Genomic DNA, 17,247 nt, shown 5'->3' with positions numbered 1-17,247 from the left:
TCAGGGCCCAGTATTAGGACCTTTGCTCTTTTTAATTTACAGCAATGACATAGATGAAAGAATGATCAGTAAATTACTTAAATTTACAGATGATATTAAGGTCTAAGGTGTTGCTACCTGTGAAGAGGATGCTGCTGATTTACAAAAGGATTTAGATCATTTAGTGAGTTGGGCAAATAAATGTCAAATAGATTTTTATTATAATAAATGCAAGATAGTGCATGTGGGTTATCATAGTTTGAATTATAAGTATAATTTGGATGGGAATAACATAGATGAAAGAATGATCAGTAAATTACTTAAATTTACAGATGATATTAAGGTCTTAGGTGTTGCTACCTGTGAAGAGGATGCTGCTGATTTACAAAAGGATTTAGATCATTTAGTGAGTTGGGCAAATAAATGTCAAATAGATTTTTATTATAATAAATGCAAGATAATGCATGTGGGTTATCATAGTTTGAATTATAAGTATAATTTGGATGGGAATAACATAAACGGTGTGATGAAGGAAAGAGATCTTGGTGTAATAGTTGATCAGTCTCTAAATCCATCCATCCAAGCAATGTGCTGTTGCTAGTGGTAGGGCAAATAGGATTTAAGGTTATATCTATTTAAGTGAATTTAAGAGAAAGCTTCATAAGTATGTGAATGATAAGGGCTGACTTTAAGATTTTTTAAAAATTTATGTATTAATAGTTTTAATTTATTTTAGAGGATGGAACAGCTGAGATGGACCAATGGATCGTGAACTACTGTACAAAAAAGATCATCAAAGAATGTTCACTTTAACTTTTATTTTTTAAAGAAAACATTCCTTTGTTTGGGAAGATTTCAAATTCTGATTTGTTTTTACTTTTATCTTGTTTTTCTCAGTCTTATTGTAAGAAGCACAGTCGGAAGAAGGGAAGTAATCATTCTTCAGATTCAGAAAATGACAGTCCAAGAAAGAAGAAGAATGAAAAGAAACAAAAGCCAAGAAAAGAATTTGAAATGTCATGTGAAGAGTGGGAAAATGCAAGAGAAAAAAAGTACTTTAAAATTTATTAGCATGTCGTATTTGAAAAAGGAGTAAATCTTAAACAGAACTTTTGAACATTATGAGATATTGTTTTTCTTTTTCAACTACCTTATTTATATAAAAAATTGTTCTGCCATTTTATTTCAAAATTACGAATAGGTTTACTTAATGATGTATAGAAATAATTTCAGGAAGCAATTAGGCAAAGCTAACTAAGATCAATACTTAAACACCAACTATTTTATGGACAATATATGTTATAATTTGAATATTTAGTCATTGATAAAAATTTACACATACCATTTTTGAATTACTTCCTGTTAGTTTTTATCAATGACATTTGGTCAAAATTTTATCTTTGGCATAGGTTTGCATGAAATATTTCATGTTATAGTGTAAGAGTATCCTATATTTACCTAATGTTAAATTATTTGAAATACTATTGGAGATGGTTTTAATCAAAACTATACACAAAAACTACATACAAGTTTTCCTTGCATGTTTATATATGTGTGATGTTCATATGATGATGTATATGTGATTAGTTAAGATTTATTTTGTTCATCATTATTATACTATAATGGTGACTTAAGGAATTAGGAGCTTTTCCAGAATATTCTTGATGAAACAGTTGTTTTACATAAAATACTGAACTTCTTCAGCATAAGGTGTTACAAGAATGTCATTTGGTATTCTCAATAAAAAGTGTTAGAGAAAGCTGTTTTATAATTTGTAATGTATCTTATTGTGTTGGTATCCTTTACATTCACTTCAGGATCAAACAGATATCATCAGAATTTTATAATTATGTGAATACAAAGGAAACGGCAGAACTCCTACAAGTTGATCCAACTGTTGTGGATTTTGTTTATCAGTACTGGAAACTAAAAAGAAAGGTAAGATTTTGCTTTCTCTCTTAAAACATTTAGCTTAAATTCTTTTCTGGGCTGATCTTGATCAGTAAGTAAGGGCTGTAAAAATCAGACTTAAAAGATTCCTCGTCCTTCCTGTTTTTTATGAAATCTATGCTATTCCAGTGAGAGAAGTTAACTTCTAACTGAACTTATAAAAAATATGTTAAGTCAGTTTTTAATTAAATGAGGTAGTTATTTTTTGACTTATTTTTTAGTGGTGGAGCTTTGTTAATGATTTCCAAGGTTTGCAGTAATTTTCAAAACAGTAACGGCTAAATTCGCATCTTAAGATTGATTTAGGTTAACTTCACCCGAGAGAGATCATTGTTGCTAACAGTTTATTTGCAGCTGTAGACTTGTAGCTTATAGTGTATGGTAGAAATGGCAGTGCATAGTATTTCAAATTATTTTAGTTATTGGTAATCCTGATGATATTACGTAAAATGCTTTCCGGTTAGTGCTAAGTTGAACACTGTCAATTATTAGCAAAAAAATTTGTAAGTCCTAAATTATAATTTTTAAAACTGATAAGAAGAAATTCTGCGAGGATGATTTGTTACATTTTTTTATGTCTAAGGTATAAAAGGCTATATATGAATTCCAAAACACACACACAGCTTCAAGCCTACGTCTGTCACATTTCATTGCTGTATGAGATTCATATGAGTTAATGCAGAACGTAAAATGCAGTTAATAAACATAAAAAAAACAATTGGGACTTTGTACTACACTCACTGTTCTTAAATTTTAACTTGGAAATGACATGACATTATCTTTTTACAAATGAACTTTGAACCTGTTAAACCTAGTTAGTTTAAAAACATGCTGTCATCTGGGTTTGGCACTTAAAAATATTGTAGGATGTTATTTTAGCTCTTAACAAAACTTGAAAATATAAAAGAAAAAATCAAGATGTTTCATGACTTAAGTAATGTTTAAATTTATTAAAGTAAATATGGGAAAAAATCATTTAAATCAAGTTTTTGGTTTTTCTGTAAATGTTTGTTATGGGAAGGCTAAGGGTTAGTTATAGTGTTTATACGAGTTACAAATGTTTTTAAAAAATTTTAAGTATCATGATGCATAATTTGAAATAGTTTATCAAAAACTGTTAAAATAATTAGCTGTTTAGCTATTCATAAAGGATAATGGTAACACTATTTGTGAGTTAAAAAGTTTTTGTTGTATATTTCAAGGCTCAGTTCGATAAGCCATTACTAACTCCAAAAGAAGAAGAGTCGGACCTTTTTGGAAAAGAGCAAGAAGACAGCTTGTATGCATGTATGAAAATGTTTGTTCAGCTGCGACAAGACATAGAGCGGGTGTGTATTAGATTCATTTTGTCAATTTTCACTGTTGTAAAGCTCAACAGGCTATTTTTTCTTACCTCTTGTTTGATAATATTTAAGGAACATTTTCATGCTTAGAATACTTTTTGAAATATATCTAATTTTTTGTGTTATCGTATGATTCATTGATGTTTTTGAGCTTAGTGAATTTTTTTTTTCTGTCTCTGTGACACTTTTGGTATTGATTAGTATTTTTGAAATCTGAAATAAATAAAATCATATACATGACCATATATGTTCTTGTCATTGGTGAATGTTTAAAATTCCTTAATAAAGTGGTTAACTTTAAAATAATTGTTTTACAAGAAAAATTTATGAATCATTAGTACACATTAGATATTTCTGTTGTAATTGTTTGTTTCAGTATATTCATAAATAAACTTGCCTCCACTAAAATTATGATTGCTAATAATAATATTTTTTAGGTGAGAAACTTGTGCTATATGGTGAATAGACGGGAAAAACTCTTCCGTTCTTGGTTGAAAGTAAAGGAAGAAATATTCCAGACCCAAGTTAAAACTTTAGCTGATGATACCCTCAGTCTTACAGACCAAGATATTGAAGATGTGATAGTAGCCAGTCAAGGGTCTACAATTTATGATAAGTTTTACTCTAAAGATAGTGAATTTGTACCTTCTTCAATGTCTGTGCTGCCAAATCTCAGTCCAACTGATTGTGATTCTGTTGAGAGACTGTTAAAGGAGAAAAAGGAAACTTCGTCTGTTGAAAGGCTTACGAACCAATTTGCAAGACAGAGCAACAAGAGAACCCATTATCAAAAGATGTTATCACTACTAACTGAAAGTAAAGATCATGAGACATCATCTGAAGCTATACCTCTCGACTATAACACCCAAAGTGAAAGAAAAGAGGGAGTGGAAGACACTTGTACAACAGTTAATTTAAAACCTTTTTACAAAGCTCAGGATTCTGTGACACTTTCAGTGCATACCAGTACATCCATTGATAAGTCTTTATCAGACTCTCTCTTTTTTGAGAATGTTGAAAGATCTGTAGAAGAAGTGAGCACAAAAGAAGTTTCAAAAGATTGTAAGGAAGAACTGGGTGCTGAATCAGAGGCTAAATTTTCTGTGATAGAAATAAATGATGATTCGGGGCTAAAAGTTCCAACAAAAGAATCTTATGGTGAATCTAAGGCAAATGAACTTGGTCAGGCACCTGCAGAAATCATCCTGAAAACTGTGTCTGAATGTGAGACATCTGTACTGGATACATTAGAAAATGTACAAGAACCAAGGGAGAGGGATAACGTTAACCCATCATTATCAGAGTTAAGATTTACAAAACCAAAGCATGTAGATAAATCAGCAGACCTTTTGCCTGTGATACAAAATGATCTTAAAGACACTATACCTGACATTGAAAATATAAAATGTAATGACAGGTTTTCTTCTTCAGAAGTGAAAAAGGAAGTTGATATAATGCATGAACAAACTGAACACCTACTAAAGTCACCATCTTCGAAATTGAAAGGTTCAGAAAAAATACCACTAGCTGCAAAAAACTCTCAAAAATTACCACTTTCAGGAAAAATACCCAAAAAAGATGTTAAGTTACATTTACAAAACCAAGCTACATTATATCAATCACCTGAGAAAGAAAAGTTACGCGAGGAAAGTGCAAAGATTTGTGAATCCATATTTTCGAATTCAGCTACTTCTAGAGGGTCATTAAGTGGATATCGAATACCTAAGAAGACTAAATCAGGAAGCAGTATCTTGGAAAACACAAGAAGTAACTCACCATTATCACCTTTATCAGAAGTTTCCACAACAGGAAAAGAGTCATTTTTGGCAAATGTTGGTTTTCGACAGATTAGAACATCTTTAAATTGGGATAGTAACCAAGAGGTAAATAGTCATTCTAAGCTGTTGAATGGTGAGATGAAAGGCCAGTCAAGGAGACTAGTCATTAAACTACGCAAGGATCCAAACTATCCGGATTCTCATCGGTGGAAGAGAGACTCTGCTTATAATGAAAGAACTGATGCCTTCAAAGTTGTACAAAATGACTGGCAATCACCCCCTAAAAGAACTGATCGCCATCTACGTTCTGACCGAAAAACTCCATTTTCTGATCCTCCATGGGTAGCCATTGAAGACTGTGGTAGTAAAGAAAATGGTGCAAATAGTAAATATTCAGTTAAGATTAGGAATTCAACTTGTATGCAAACCAGATATAAGAGTTAGCTAACTTAGGTTCTTGTTACTTAAAAGTTGATGGGAACTCTGACATCCAGAATAGGTATCTTAATACATATTATCATACATTTCTATCTCCAGGTATAATTGCATTTGTAAATATCTGCATTGCTTTTAAAGCAGCTGTTAATATATGTTCCATCTTGTTTTATTTCTATTGTGAAAGTGAAAATTAATGAATTATATATAGATATATATATATATATAAAAGGGTTAAATATCTGCTGTTATATTTTCCAGCTATATTGGTTATAAAGATTTTTCCCTATGTGATATATTGTATTATAAAAGTGTAAACAAGTACACTAATCCTGGCCTGTTTAGAATGCTGTTGTAATTAATATTCATTTGAGCTGAATATGACCTGTAAAGCAAGTTTTTTTTTTCTGCTTTTGAACAACTTTCAGTGTTCAGTTAATAGTTGGAATGGAATTCGAAACAGTATATTGTTTGGGTTACTGCTTATTTTCCTTTTATTTTCTGTTTTTTTGGTTTTTTTACATAACCCATCTGTACAAATATGGTTTACAAAGCAGAGTTTGACCAACTTTATGTTACTACTTCGAAGTTTTGAAATGTATAGCCTTTTAGAAGCACCAGTAAGGGATTATAAAGTACATTCTTTATAACAAGAAGATTTGAAAAATTTTGTGAAGAACAAGATTTATTTGAACTAGATTTTTTTTTTCTTAAAATGATGTTTAACTTAATAAAATCTAATAGATTAAATAGCTAGTCAACCTTTTTTTTTTTCTATAAGGGGTAAATAATAGTTGTTTCAGTGAAACTAGGTTCATTTTGTTTGGCATTTAAAAAGCAGTCTTGTCGAGTATCATCTGGTGGGGAAGTGTATATCTTTATGTGAAAAGATAATTATAAATTAACAGCCAAGTTTATTCAAATAGCTTGTACTACTTAGTTTCGTTTATTTAGATGATTTCAGTGTATCATATTTTCCTCAGTCTATAATTATGTTTGCTTATCAACTTTCTTGAACATTTTTTTAGTACATAGTCTACAAACTTGTAAATTAAATTTATTTCTTTTAATGGAGTTAACACAGATTTGTTTGTGATACTTAAAAAAAAAGAGCTAATTATTACATGCAGACATAGTTGAGATGAAACTTGATGATTTTGTTATTACCATATAAAAAGTTACTTAATGCCAACTTGAACAAGCTGATGCTCATGATAAAAACTACTAGCGAACACCATATACATTACCTGAGTTTATTACAAAAGTATGAGTTTATATCTCATTTATTGCAAAAGCTACTACTGAAAGCTGTGACGTGAATTTATATTTTTGAGACATTATGTTAGATATAATATTTGGTCTTCTCTGACTTGTACCAAAGTTCTAACAACTTAAGTTGTATTTCAGGATCTGATCATACAATACAAATCTCATAATTCTGCTGTAAAAAATTATTTGTTTAAATTAAAATGTTTTGAATGGTATGGTGTAATTTGCTTCCAGGATTTACTGATGTTGAGTAGTGAATACGTAAGAGGAGTATTTTTGTTGAAAGTGTTTATATGCTAGAGTATATATAATTTGCATGTTAATTTTTACTTCTAAAAAAAGGTGTAATTTTCCATGCAGTTACCCATTGAAAACAAAAATGTGATTACTGTTGTTGTAATGGACCCCTATAACTTGCATTTGCAAGTTAAACCATTGAAGAAAAATAGGACATTTCAAATGCGTTTTAAATTTTAGAAAACCAAATTGACCATTTTTGATTGTATATAATACCTTCGGTTGGTCGACATTGTAAAAAAAAACTGAACTATTTTAATGTCAACCACGATAATTGATATTACTATCAAATGTTTAAAAAAAGGTATTTTTGTTGATTATGTGTAAAAAAACCATAAAGTAAATATTAAAGGTGTCACTACTGTCACTTGAAAGATGTGTATCATGTCTTCAAATTTCTACATCTGTCATCACTGTCACTTCAAAGACGTATACTGTCACTACAGTTAATTATGACTGTCACCACTATCCTCCAAAAATTCAGTCTGTTACATCAAAAACGTATTGCCACTATAAAATACTTTATTTTGTCACTACAGATATTTACTACTTTTACCACATTGTTACTTTAATAACATTGTGAGTGCTTGAGTGAAAACCCCGTGGGGTAAGGTTGGGGGTGCCAACAAAGCAACATTTTTCATTTCATTGTTATAAATAGTCCAAATTTTAATTTTACATAAACGAGTCATATCTCTTAATAAACTACACTTGTTACATTAGTTACTGATTTTTCCTGTTTAAATCAAGAGACTATCCTTTAACTTGTATTAACGTGCTAAGGTGTTATAGTATTTTCAGATAATGCTGATTTCCCAGAAGTGACAACATAAGTTTGAATAACTAGAGATTCTTTAAGATATTTACTACAAAATAATTCTGTATCCTTTGATAAAGAAAGATTTAAAAATCTGAATAAACAGTCTGTTAACAACAAACCCAGTGAAAGTATGTATTTTATTTACCATACTGGACAGTTGCCTCAACTGGAGAGTTAGGGTTAAAGTTGCTTTATCTCCGTTCAGGTCGTACATTAGACACTCTGTTGATCTCCTGTTCCAAACTGAATAAATCTCACGTTATCTCATTAACGTCAGACTTACCCAGATTGACAAGATATTTGTAACTTGTAACTACCCTTGTAACTTGATATCCAATGAAACGTAAAAGATCACCAGGCTATCAGAAGAAAAGATAACTAACTTCACACACCACGAGTTACCTTATATCCATCTTTTGCACAGGAAAACAAAAGATGGATGACACGAAACAATGGGTAGCTAGAGTGAAGGAACTTAATGATCTTCTTACTCAATAACAAAATTTTAAATATTTTTAGTAGAAGGAGATAGAAAACCCATTTCTGATATATACCATAATTCTCTTGCCATCTTTACTTCAGATTAAACCTCAAGCTTAACTTTAAAGCCAATAAAGTTGACAAACGCATGATGCTCAAGGAGTGGCGTCAAAAAAAAACCCTGTAAAATCATCCAATACAACCCTTCTCCTTAATTGTATTGAAATATACCTTACAGAATGGATACAAACGAAGCACTTTGTAATAACAGAAACTTGTTACATATTAGTAAATGAAACATTAACACAGAATAATTCATAGTTGAATTATTTATACAGTAATACCCTTCATTATATAAATAACGTAGCAGTTTGGACATACAGAAAACTTAAACTAGAATACAGTCTAATAAAATACTTGATTAAAAAAAATACACTTTGTTATAACAGAGAAAACTAACACTTTTTTACTTTATCATTAATAAAATTACCCTTCAAAGGTTAAACATAAAAGGAATAGTTCACAAATGATAAATAAACAATTTAATATAGAAAAATGATTACGATTCAATAGTTATGTATGAAAAATACCATTTAATACTGATAAGCATATTATAAAAAGATAAACCTCTTTCACAAAAATAACACTGGCAATGAGTATTCGAGAAATATTCTTTAGAAAATATTAATTTTAAAGCCATTATATGCAATAGATAACTTTGATTGCAATTAATTCATAGTTACGAGGTCAGTAGAAAATAACACAAGACAATTTAGTAACAAATCCTTCTACAAAGAAATAACTGAACAGAAATAAAAACCGTGAACAACGTAAATCAGTTTTGTTTATCTTACAAAAAAACAAATAATGGTAGGCGTTAGCTAAAATAAAGATTTAATAATGATACATACTAGTCATGTCCCTTTTAAACATACGTCAAGGGCACAAACCATTGGTATAATCAAAATTTAGAAAATGTATGGCAATATTAAACAACAATAAAGATAGGATCCAACTAAAATAGTTTCAAAACTTGTAATTATAAACAATAATTTTTCAAAAATGAACTGGAAATAGAGACGAAATAAATTAAAAGTTAATAAGAAGAAAAGGGGAGAATGCAGATACATATATTCGTGACAAAACCCTTTAACACAGAAAAGCACCACATAATCAGAAAACCTTTAATTTGAACAATTATGCACATTTCACGATATAGAATACTTTGTACATTAATTCTACTATCCAAATTCGATGACGAGGAACCCACTTTGAGACTAATAATGGCTGGAGACGGCTTGAATGGGTAATGAAGAAAAACTTTAATACAACAGCAAATGTACAACGTCTCCAGCCATTATAATTCTACTATCCGCACTCAGGACAATCCGAAATGGGAGTTCTTCATTTTAACCTCATCAAGAGACTTTCCATGTCAGCCCTGGACTTTTTCTGGACCAAATCTACTTGAAAGTAAAACATTATCGATGTAAACCAGGCAGTGCAGCCCCTTAAGTGTGAACTATATTACCTCTAGAAATTGACGGACCAATCACACAAGCTAAATAACATGACGTGGAACTCATACAAACCAATAGCATGCTAAATGGCATCGCGTGGAATTCATACAAGCCAATAGCATGCTAAATCTCATTGTCCAGCTTGACTTGTCCGTATCCAAGTTCCAGATTTAAAATTGTGATCCAACAGGAACCTTCCTACACATTCATATATTTATCTATTCGGAGAAAGGAAGAGGTGTTGGCATGAATTACCGTGTTCACCTGTGTAAAATAATAAAAAATAAAATCGCTGCATCTTCTTTCTCTCTTACATTGTTACAGTCACTACTAGAAACAATAAGCACCCTCTGAAGGTTGTATTATCCCATCCTTTAACATCTGCTGTACTTCGGAACTGGCTATATTCCTAGCGTTCCAACGACGTCTGACAAATGCCTGTTTAATCGGACATGTGGCACCTGCATCTATGTAGTGTTGGGCCTTTATTAATTGGCCATCTGGTCCCACGAATACATCAGCATATTCAACTAGTAAGTTATTGAGTTGGGTCCAGATAGTTTGCAAAATCTTCAACTAACGATCTTGAATGTCTGTGTACTTGTTCTTGGATGTGGTGCAAATCTAACACTAACTTCAGTTACTTCCACCTCACATACCATTCCAGTGGAAAGCTGGTAAAACAATCGCCCATAATTACAAAATAGCACCAGGACTTTATCCTTGACACTAGTCGGGCTTTCATTCAGTCCCGTCTAGTGAAAGTGGGTTTTATCGGGATTCTCCCGTTTACTCCTATTTATTCATTTATAAATTTTCTAATTGGAAATATATGCTTCTCATATAGAATGAAAATAACTGGTTATGTAAAAAAAATACACCTTTAACAATGCATTTGAGTTCATGAACACTGAAGAAAAATTAATAATAAAAATATGTGTATCATACAGTCCCTATATCGTTGTATGGTGAGACCCTTCTGCAATAGAATGTAAAACCCTGTAGTTGGAGAACCTGCTAATAAGTAACTGAAGTAATGCAGTTTGTCATAAGGTACCAAAATATGTGATAATGTGTAATATTGATATGTGTATGTATAATCTTGCACACATTACGTAAAGTTATTCATGAATTTTGTATAACATGAATGAATAAACTACACCAAGAACACAACCGTAAGCAACATATGTGTGTGAAGACAAAGGATTTGATCTCGATGTTAAGACTCTGTGATATGATGTTAATTGTGATGACTGACCTGGAAGGTATTATTTGAAAATTGGGTATACCTTTTATTTTTATTAATAATAGTAAGAGAATGTTTCAAGTTGGAAATATTCGACATGTAGTGAATTTATATGGAAGAGATAAGAGTAACAAAAGACTCATCTACATTTGAGAGAAAACCGTTCTGCTTAGTGTTTCTTACAAAGAGCAGTGCAAGATATTTTAGTTGGATCAAATTGAACTATTTATGAGTGAGTAAAATTAGCAGTAGTATGTGAAATTCACAGACAGTAGCTTAGATATAACAAATATAAACTTGATGTACACAATGTTTCATTTGGTTGTGATAGAATGTTTTCAATCATTCAGATTAAAAGATTTTTAATAAGCAAAGTTTTACTAAATATTTCCTCGACATTGTTTCAATAGAAGCTGCACTGATAACACATGAAAATGCAAGCTGTAAGTGTTCAAGGGGTGGCAGTAAGTAACATCCGTGTGGGGAAAGCTTTGTAAGTCGCATCAAAAAGCGGTACTAAACTTGCAAACTGAAGAAGGTCCCCATGGAGAGACAATGTAAAATTAGTGGATTATAATGATCAAAAGTATGGGTTGGTGTCACCTAATATAAGTCAGTTCGTGTATTTAGTAACTAGTTTGCAGTATCGATCCCCATTCTTTCTTACTGGAACCAGATGGTGCTACCTAAATAATAACAAGATGGCAGGGAGAGATTTGAGGCCGAGTTTGAGATTAAGCTGTAGTCATGTCTATTAGTATAAACACGTGGCACAGCGGTATGTCTGCGGACTTACAACGCTAGAAACCGGGTTTCGATACCCGTGGTGGGCAGAGCACAGATAGCCCATTGTGTAGCTTTGTGCTTAATTCCAAACAATCAAACCTTATAAAATGAAAGTAACATCAGTAAACATACGAACGCATTTTTGTGTTTGAATTTCCTTGAACAATTCAAAAATGTTTGTGTTTGAAATTTGTTATGTCGTTCGTATTTAGCTTTCATTATTGAAATAAACTCTACCTATGTTTAATTTGGTTGTTGTTTTTAAGCGCAAAGCTACACAATATGTTACCTATGCTCTACCTACGATGGGTATCGAAAGCCAATTTTTAGCATCTTGCACCTGAAGACATACCGTTGAGCCACTAGGGCATATCTACGTTACATCACATCATAATTTATTTAAATTTACCCGATTATTAGTGTTTTGAAAGCGATTTATATAAAGAAGAACTTTATTACTTGGTTGTGAAAAATTACTTTTTCTTCTCTACTTAAGTAACCTTAGCTAAGTGATTTTCACCATAATTTAAATACTTTCTGGTTTCGTTGTACATCTCTGGAGTTTGCTGAGTTTTGACACATCTGTTACTTATAACGTATCTCAACAAAAAAGAAATATTTAGAATTAGAATGACATTATTAAATCTATCATCTGCCCTGACAATTATCTTCAAAAATATATTTAACTCTAGAATGTGTTGTTTCAGCTAATAGATAGCGCTGCTCGATCTAAGTTAAGTTGTCTTTACTCGTATACAGTAAAAGATATTTCTCGTTAAATCATTCTTATTCCATGTAATACAGCTTTGAACATTTTATTTCTTAAAAGTTACAGCTTTCAATGACTGTTATTCTGTTGTTATTGTTTATTTCAACGTCCGAAGTTCAAACCCTCAATTTTTTATTAGGAGGCAGTGTTTGTTTGTAATTAAGCACGAAGCTACAAAATGGGCTATCTGTGCTCTGCTCACCACGATTATCGAAACCCGGTTTATAACATTGTGAGTCGGCTTTGTTTGTTTGTTTCAAATTTCGCGCAAAGCTACACGAGGGCTATCTGCGCTAGCCGTCCCTAATCTAGCAGTGTAAGACTAGAGGGAAGGCAGCTAGTTATCACCACCAACTCTTGGGCAACTCTTTTACCAACGAACAGTGGAATTGACCGTAAAATTATATCGCTCCCACGGCTGAAAGGGCGAGCATGTTTGGTGGGACGGGGATTCGAACCCGCGACCCTCAGATCGCGAGTCGAGCGCCCTAACCACCAGGCCATGCCGGGCATAATGTGAGTCGGCAGACATACTGCTGTGCCACTGGGGGTTTGTTTGTTTGAAGTTGTGCACAAAGCTTCACAATGGGCTATCTGTACTCTGCCCACCACGGGTATCGAAACCCGGTTTTTAGCGATGTAAGTCTGCAGACATACCGCTGTGCCACTGGGGGACAGGAGGCAGTGGGGAAGATATAAGGAAGTTATCTTGTTTGCTTATATTTCAGTTGTTTGAATGTTATACAACAGAAAAGTATTGGAACCATGAATCAGCATTTTTACAGATATAGCTTTAATAACATCTAAGTGTTATACACATGTATCATACAAATAAAATAGTGTATAATTTTAACTCATCTTTAAATAAATTGAACTCACTTTGATAAAAAAAATAACATATTTATGAAAAATAAATTTTAAGCAAAAAATGCTACTGTTGTTTTTATTTAGTCCGTAACGTTAAGGATCATTGGCTTTTCTTTACAATTTATAGTATTACAGATGATTTACGATAGTGTGAGTTTTTCACACGTTTCGCACAGTTTTCAAGTTTGTAATCCAAAAAACATACAATGTTGCCATCAGCATAGCCCATCGGAATGCTCTTATTATTCAGTGTAATGCACTGTATTGATAAATCTGACGAATTTTGGTAAACTCAATCCCATCAGACATTTTACAATTAATCATATGTGCAAGTACTTAAAAAAAAATCTCATTAGAAAGTACGTCACTAGACGTCGCCACCAAACATAAACAAATATTGACACAGATCGAAATCATGGGGTAAAGTAATTCCCGCGGCTCTTGTGGTGGCCGTACATAATCAAGTGAGAAATAAGGGTTTATAAAAGAACGAAAAAATGCAGCCACCTCCAAGAAAGGTATGTGACATATTTTTAGATCATATATTATTCGAAACTTTGAGGTAGAATGTTCAATCTTACAATTTACCATACCAGTTATAACTTATAAAGCTACAAATGAAGTTGTAACTTGTATTTGTAATGTAACGTGTTAACTGTTATACGCATTTTACGTTATGATGCAACTCGTGTACTTACCACTGTGCCTCTTTTAGTCACGTCTAGTAGTAGTAGCATTGCGCTATCTTGTGCTTTAAATATTATTACCGTTTGTCATTATTATTAACTTTCATAACTAATGTTTTATGTGTAATGCATTTAACTCGTATGCCAAACAATGCTATATTTTATCAAAAAGAAGTATTTTAGTTTTAGTTGTCTTATGCCAGTTATGGATAATTCGAATTGTGAATTGATTTTAGTATTAATTTCTAAACTTAGTATAACGTTGATAGTAATTAGACACCAGTTTTTTCTAATATCAGACTAAAAGTTTGCCCCTGATAGAAAAAAAAAAAAGGGTTACCTTTGAAAATACTCAGGTTATGGGGTTTCTTTTTTAGATTAAAAGTGAAGATAATAAAAAATAATCACTTATTTTTTACCATAGAATAGATATAGTAGCTCTGATATAAATTTTATATTTTTTTGAAAGAGTTTTGACAGCTTTTTTATATTGCATTAATTTTTGGCAAAATGTTTTTTTCTCAGAGCCACATAGAAAATATCAATAAAAATTGAAAACAACCCAAAATAATTTTGTAACCTAGGAATTATGGCATGGTAAACTATGTAAACTTTTTAATTGGTTTTCTGCATCATACATAGAAATTAAAATATAAAACCCGAGACTTCTGTTCAACAGACTTTTGATATAATTACCTGTAAAATTGCCAATTTTATGTTTTCTTTATGTATCAAACAATAGTTCTTTACAATTGATGCAGCCTTTTAAATTAAATTAGCTAAAAGTAAAATATTTGCAAATAGGCATTGTGGTTTTATGAAGGTTTTAGATTTTGAGTAGTAAAGCTTAGGATATTTAGATTTTCACAGGTTTTGAGAACAACTTTTGTAGAAACACTTTTTATAATAATGTAGAAGATGATGTAACATCATATAATATTAATAGACAGTACAAGAAACTTATTTCTTCTATCTTAAACTAAAATTTCTTTTAAGAATTTTTTTTTTAAAGTTTAACTTTGTAAATGATATGGAGAAAGAAGAATTATAAAAACATGTTGCTTTCAGCTATGTAATTGTCCAAGAAACTGGAGTTGATGGCTTAATAAACATTTAGTGTGAAAATTCTAAAATTTCTCCATTTTCTGCTATAGTATTTATAAAAAAAAGAGTGTCACAATCCACTGTAAATTATGTTTATAACCTTGGTGTTAAAATTGTGTATTGTAAATATTGTATATTAGATTTCTAAAATTACTATGTAATTTTTATGAAAATTCCACAAGGTTGCAATTTAAATAGTGCAAAATTGTAGGTTATCAATATAATTAAATTTTGATTTATACAATGGCATCTGTTCTGGATAATGTTTATGTAAAATTATCCAACATACATTTTTAGCAGTGTCATAGAATCTAAGAATGTGTTTGTTGAGTGAAATTTTTAATTTTTTGTGATAACTTAAACAAAATAGTGTAAGTGATAAAGTGCAAGTACATAGTGTATGCTGAAAGGATCATGTTCTAATTTTCTTAGTTTGGAAGATTTGGATCCTTGCCGCAGTGATGTAAATCAGATCTTGTATCTTTACTACAGGTTTTATCATGGTTGTGAAACTGAAACTGCAAAGACTAATAATGTGAATTTTTATCTTCTTTTTTTTTTCCACATAAAGGTTAAGGCTGCTACAAATCTACGAAATATTCACAATGAACAAATCACAAAACTTCAAGCTAAGCACCAGCAAGATTTGGATTTATTGGATGATATGAGGTAGGAGTCAAATAGAAAATATTGTGATTTTTTTTTTTAGATAGTCTTAAAACCACCTTAAAGCAAGTAAACACCATAATTGAAGTATGTAGACATTCACTGTCCTGGTCTCATGATAACTTTTACAGCTATTTGTAAAACTTTTAGATTGAATAAATAATGGATGGCTTTTAATTATAATCAATGTAATGTAATGCATGTGGGATATCATAATTTGCATTATGGGAATAACCTTAACATTCTATGTTCAGAGGAAAAGCTACTAGGATGGAATGGTTGTCATATAGAGGATAGGTTAATATCCTTGAAATTGTTTTCTCTTGAAAAAACAAAAGTTAGAGGAAATTTGATTTAATGTTGATGTATGAAATTTTTTGGACTTAAAGATGAAGATGGTAGGACTAGGGGACATAAATGAAAATTTTGACAGGGTACGAGTTATCCTCAGCTTAGACAGCTTTATTTTTCTAAAAGACTGGTTATTAGCCTTTTGAATGGGTGGAGTTCAGGTGAGGTGGATGCAGTCAATTTAAGGGAGTTTATTAGAAGGATTGATAGATATCTAAAAGAGCAGAGCTAGATCTGAGTGTTTTATTTTCATTTTAAAGTTTAGTTTAATGGATGAGATGACCTTGATTGACCAATAGGTCCCTTAATGTCCTTAAATTATATGTATGTAATGTATATGCACAGAAATATGTATAATGTAAAAATGAAAAAAGGTGCATTACTCCTGTTTTTTATTAATTTTTGTATCCATGCATCTCAGCTATTTCAGTTTTGCACTAACACACAGAAATTAGGGATCTTTGTATTAATGACCAATATTATCTAAGGGAGAAATATTTATTTATTTTTGTATATTGTGAAATGGAAATGTATTCAGTTATTGTTCAAGTAATAATTTTATTCTCTAAGTAATGTTAAAAAAAACAGTTATTCCTATGTTGGATATGGTCATACTTTTTAATTTTTTCAATTTGTATGTATTGTTATAATCATAAAACTGATAAAAAAAGGTACAGATATTTTTTACCTTCTTGGGAATAAAACGTTTTCACAAGTGTGTAAATAACAATTAATTACAGAAATACAGGCTTCCATTAAGTTTAAGATAAAAAAAAGCTTACCATTCTAGATTTGAATAGAATATTACTTTTTATAAATTATTTTCAATAACACACAAGTGTTTATATATATATAAACATAAACATACATATATATATATATATATATATATATATATATA

At 31.1% G+C, this 17,247-nt stretch overlaps 1 protein-coding gene and 1 long non-coding RNA gene across 4 annotated transcripts in view; both read left to right on the top strand.

Moving 5' to 3' along the window:
• Positions 1–7,972, top strand: part of LOC106471316 (protein Jade-3-like) — a 43,850-nt gene extending 35,878 nt beyond the window's left edge. For all 3 annotated transcript variants that reach the window (XM_013931910.2, XM_022399924.1, XM_022399925.1), the window contains 4 exons: positions 877–1,031; positions 1,797–1,917; positions 3,132–3,257; positions 3,710–7,972. In XM_013931910.2, the coding sequence (XP_013787364.1) occupies positions 877–1,031; positions 1,797–1,917; positions 3,132–3,257; positions 3,710–5,494 (2,187 nt within the window). In that variant the 3' untranslated portion in view covers positions 5,495–7,972. The remainder of the gene's footprint in view (positions 1–876; positions 1,032–1,796; positions 1,918–3,131; positions 3,258–3,709) is intronic.
• Positions 7,973–13,952: 5,980 nt separating this feature from the next.
• The window catches only part of LOC106471317, a 20,331-nt gene continuing 17,036 nt past the window's right edge, over positions 13,953–17,247 (top strand). The window contains exons 1-2 of the long non-coding RNA XR_001291546.2: positions 13,953–14,057; positions 15,901–15,998. This is a non-coding gene — a long non-coding RNA (uncharacterized LOC106471317). The remainder of the gene's footprint in view (positions 14,058–15,900; positions 15,999–17,247) is intronic.

The sequence above is a fragment of the Limulus polyphemus genome, unplaced genomic scaffold (assembly GCF_000517525.1).
Source record: "Limulus polyphemus unplaced genomic scaffold, Limulus_polyphemus-2.1.2 Scaffold4538, whole genome shotgun sequence".
Classification (NCBI taxonomy): Eukaryota; Metazoa; Arthropoda; class Merostomata; order Xiphosura; family Limulidae; genus Limulus; species Limulus polyphemus.
This window is presented reverse-complemented; position numbering and strand designations above follow the sequence as displayed.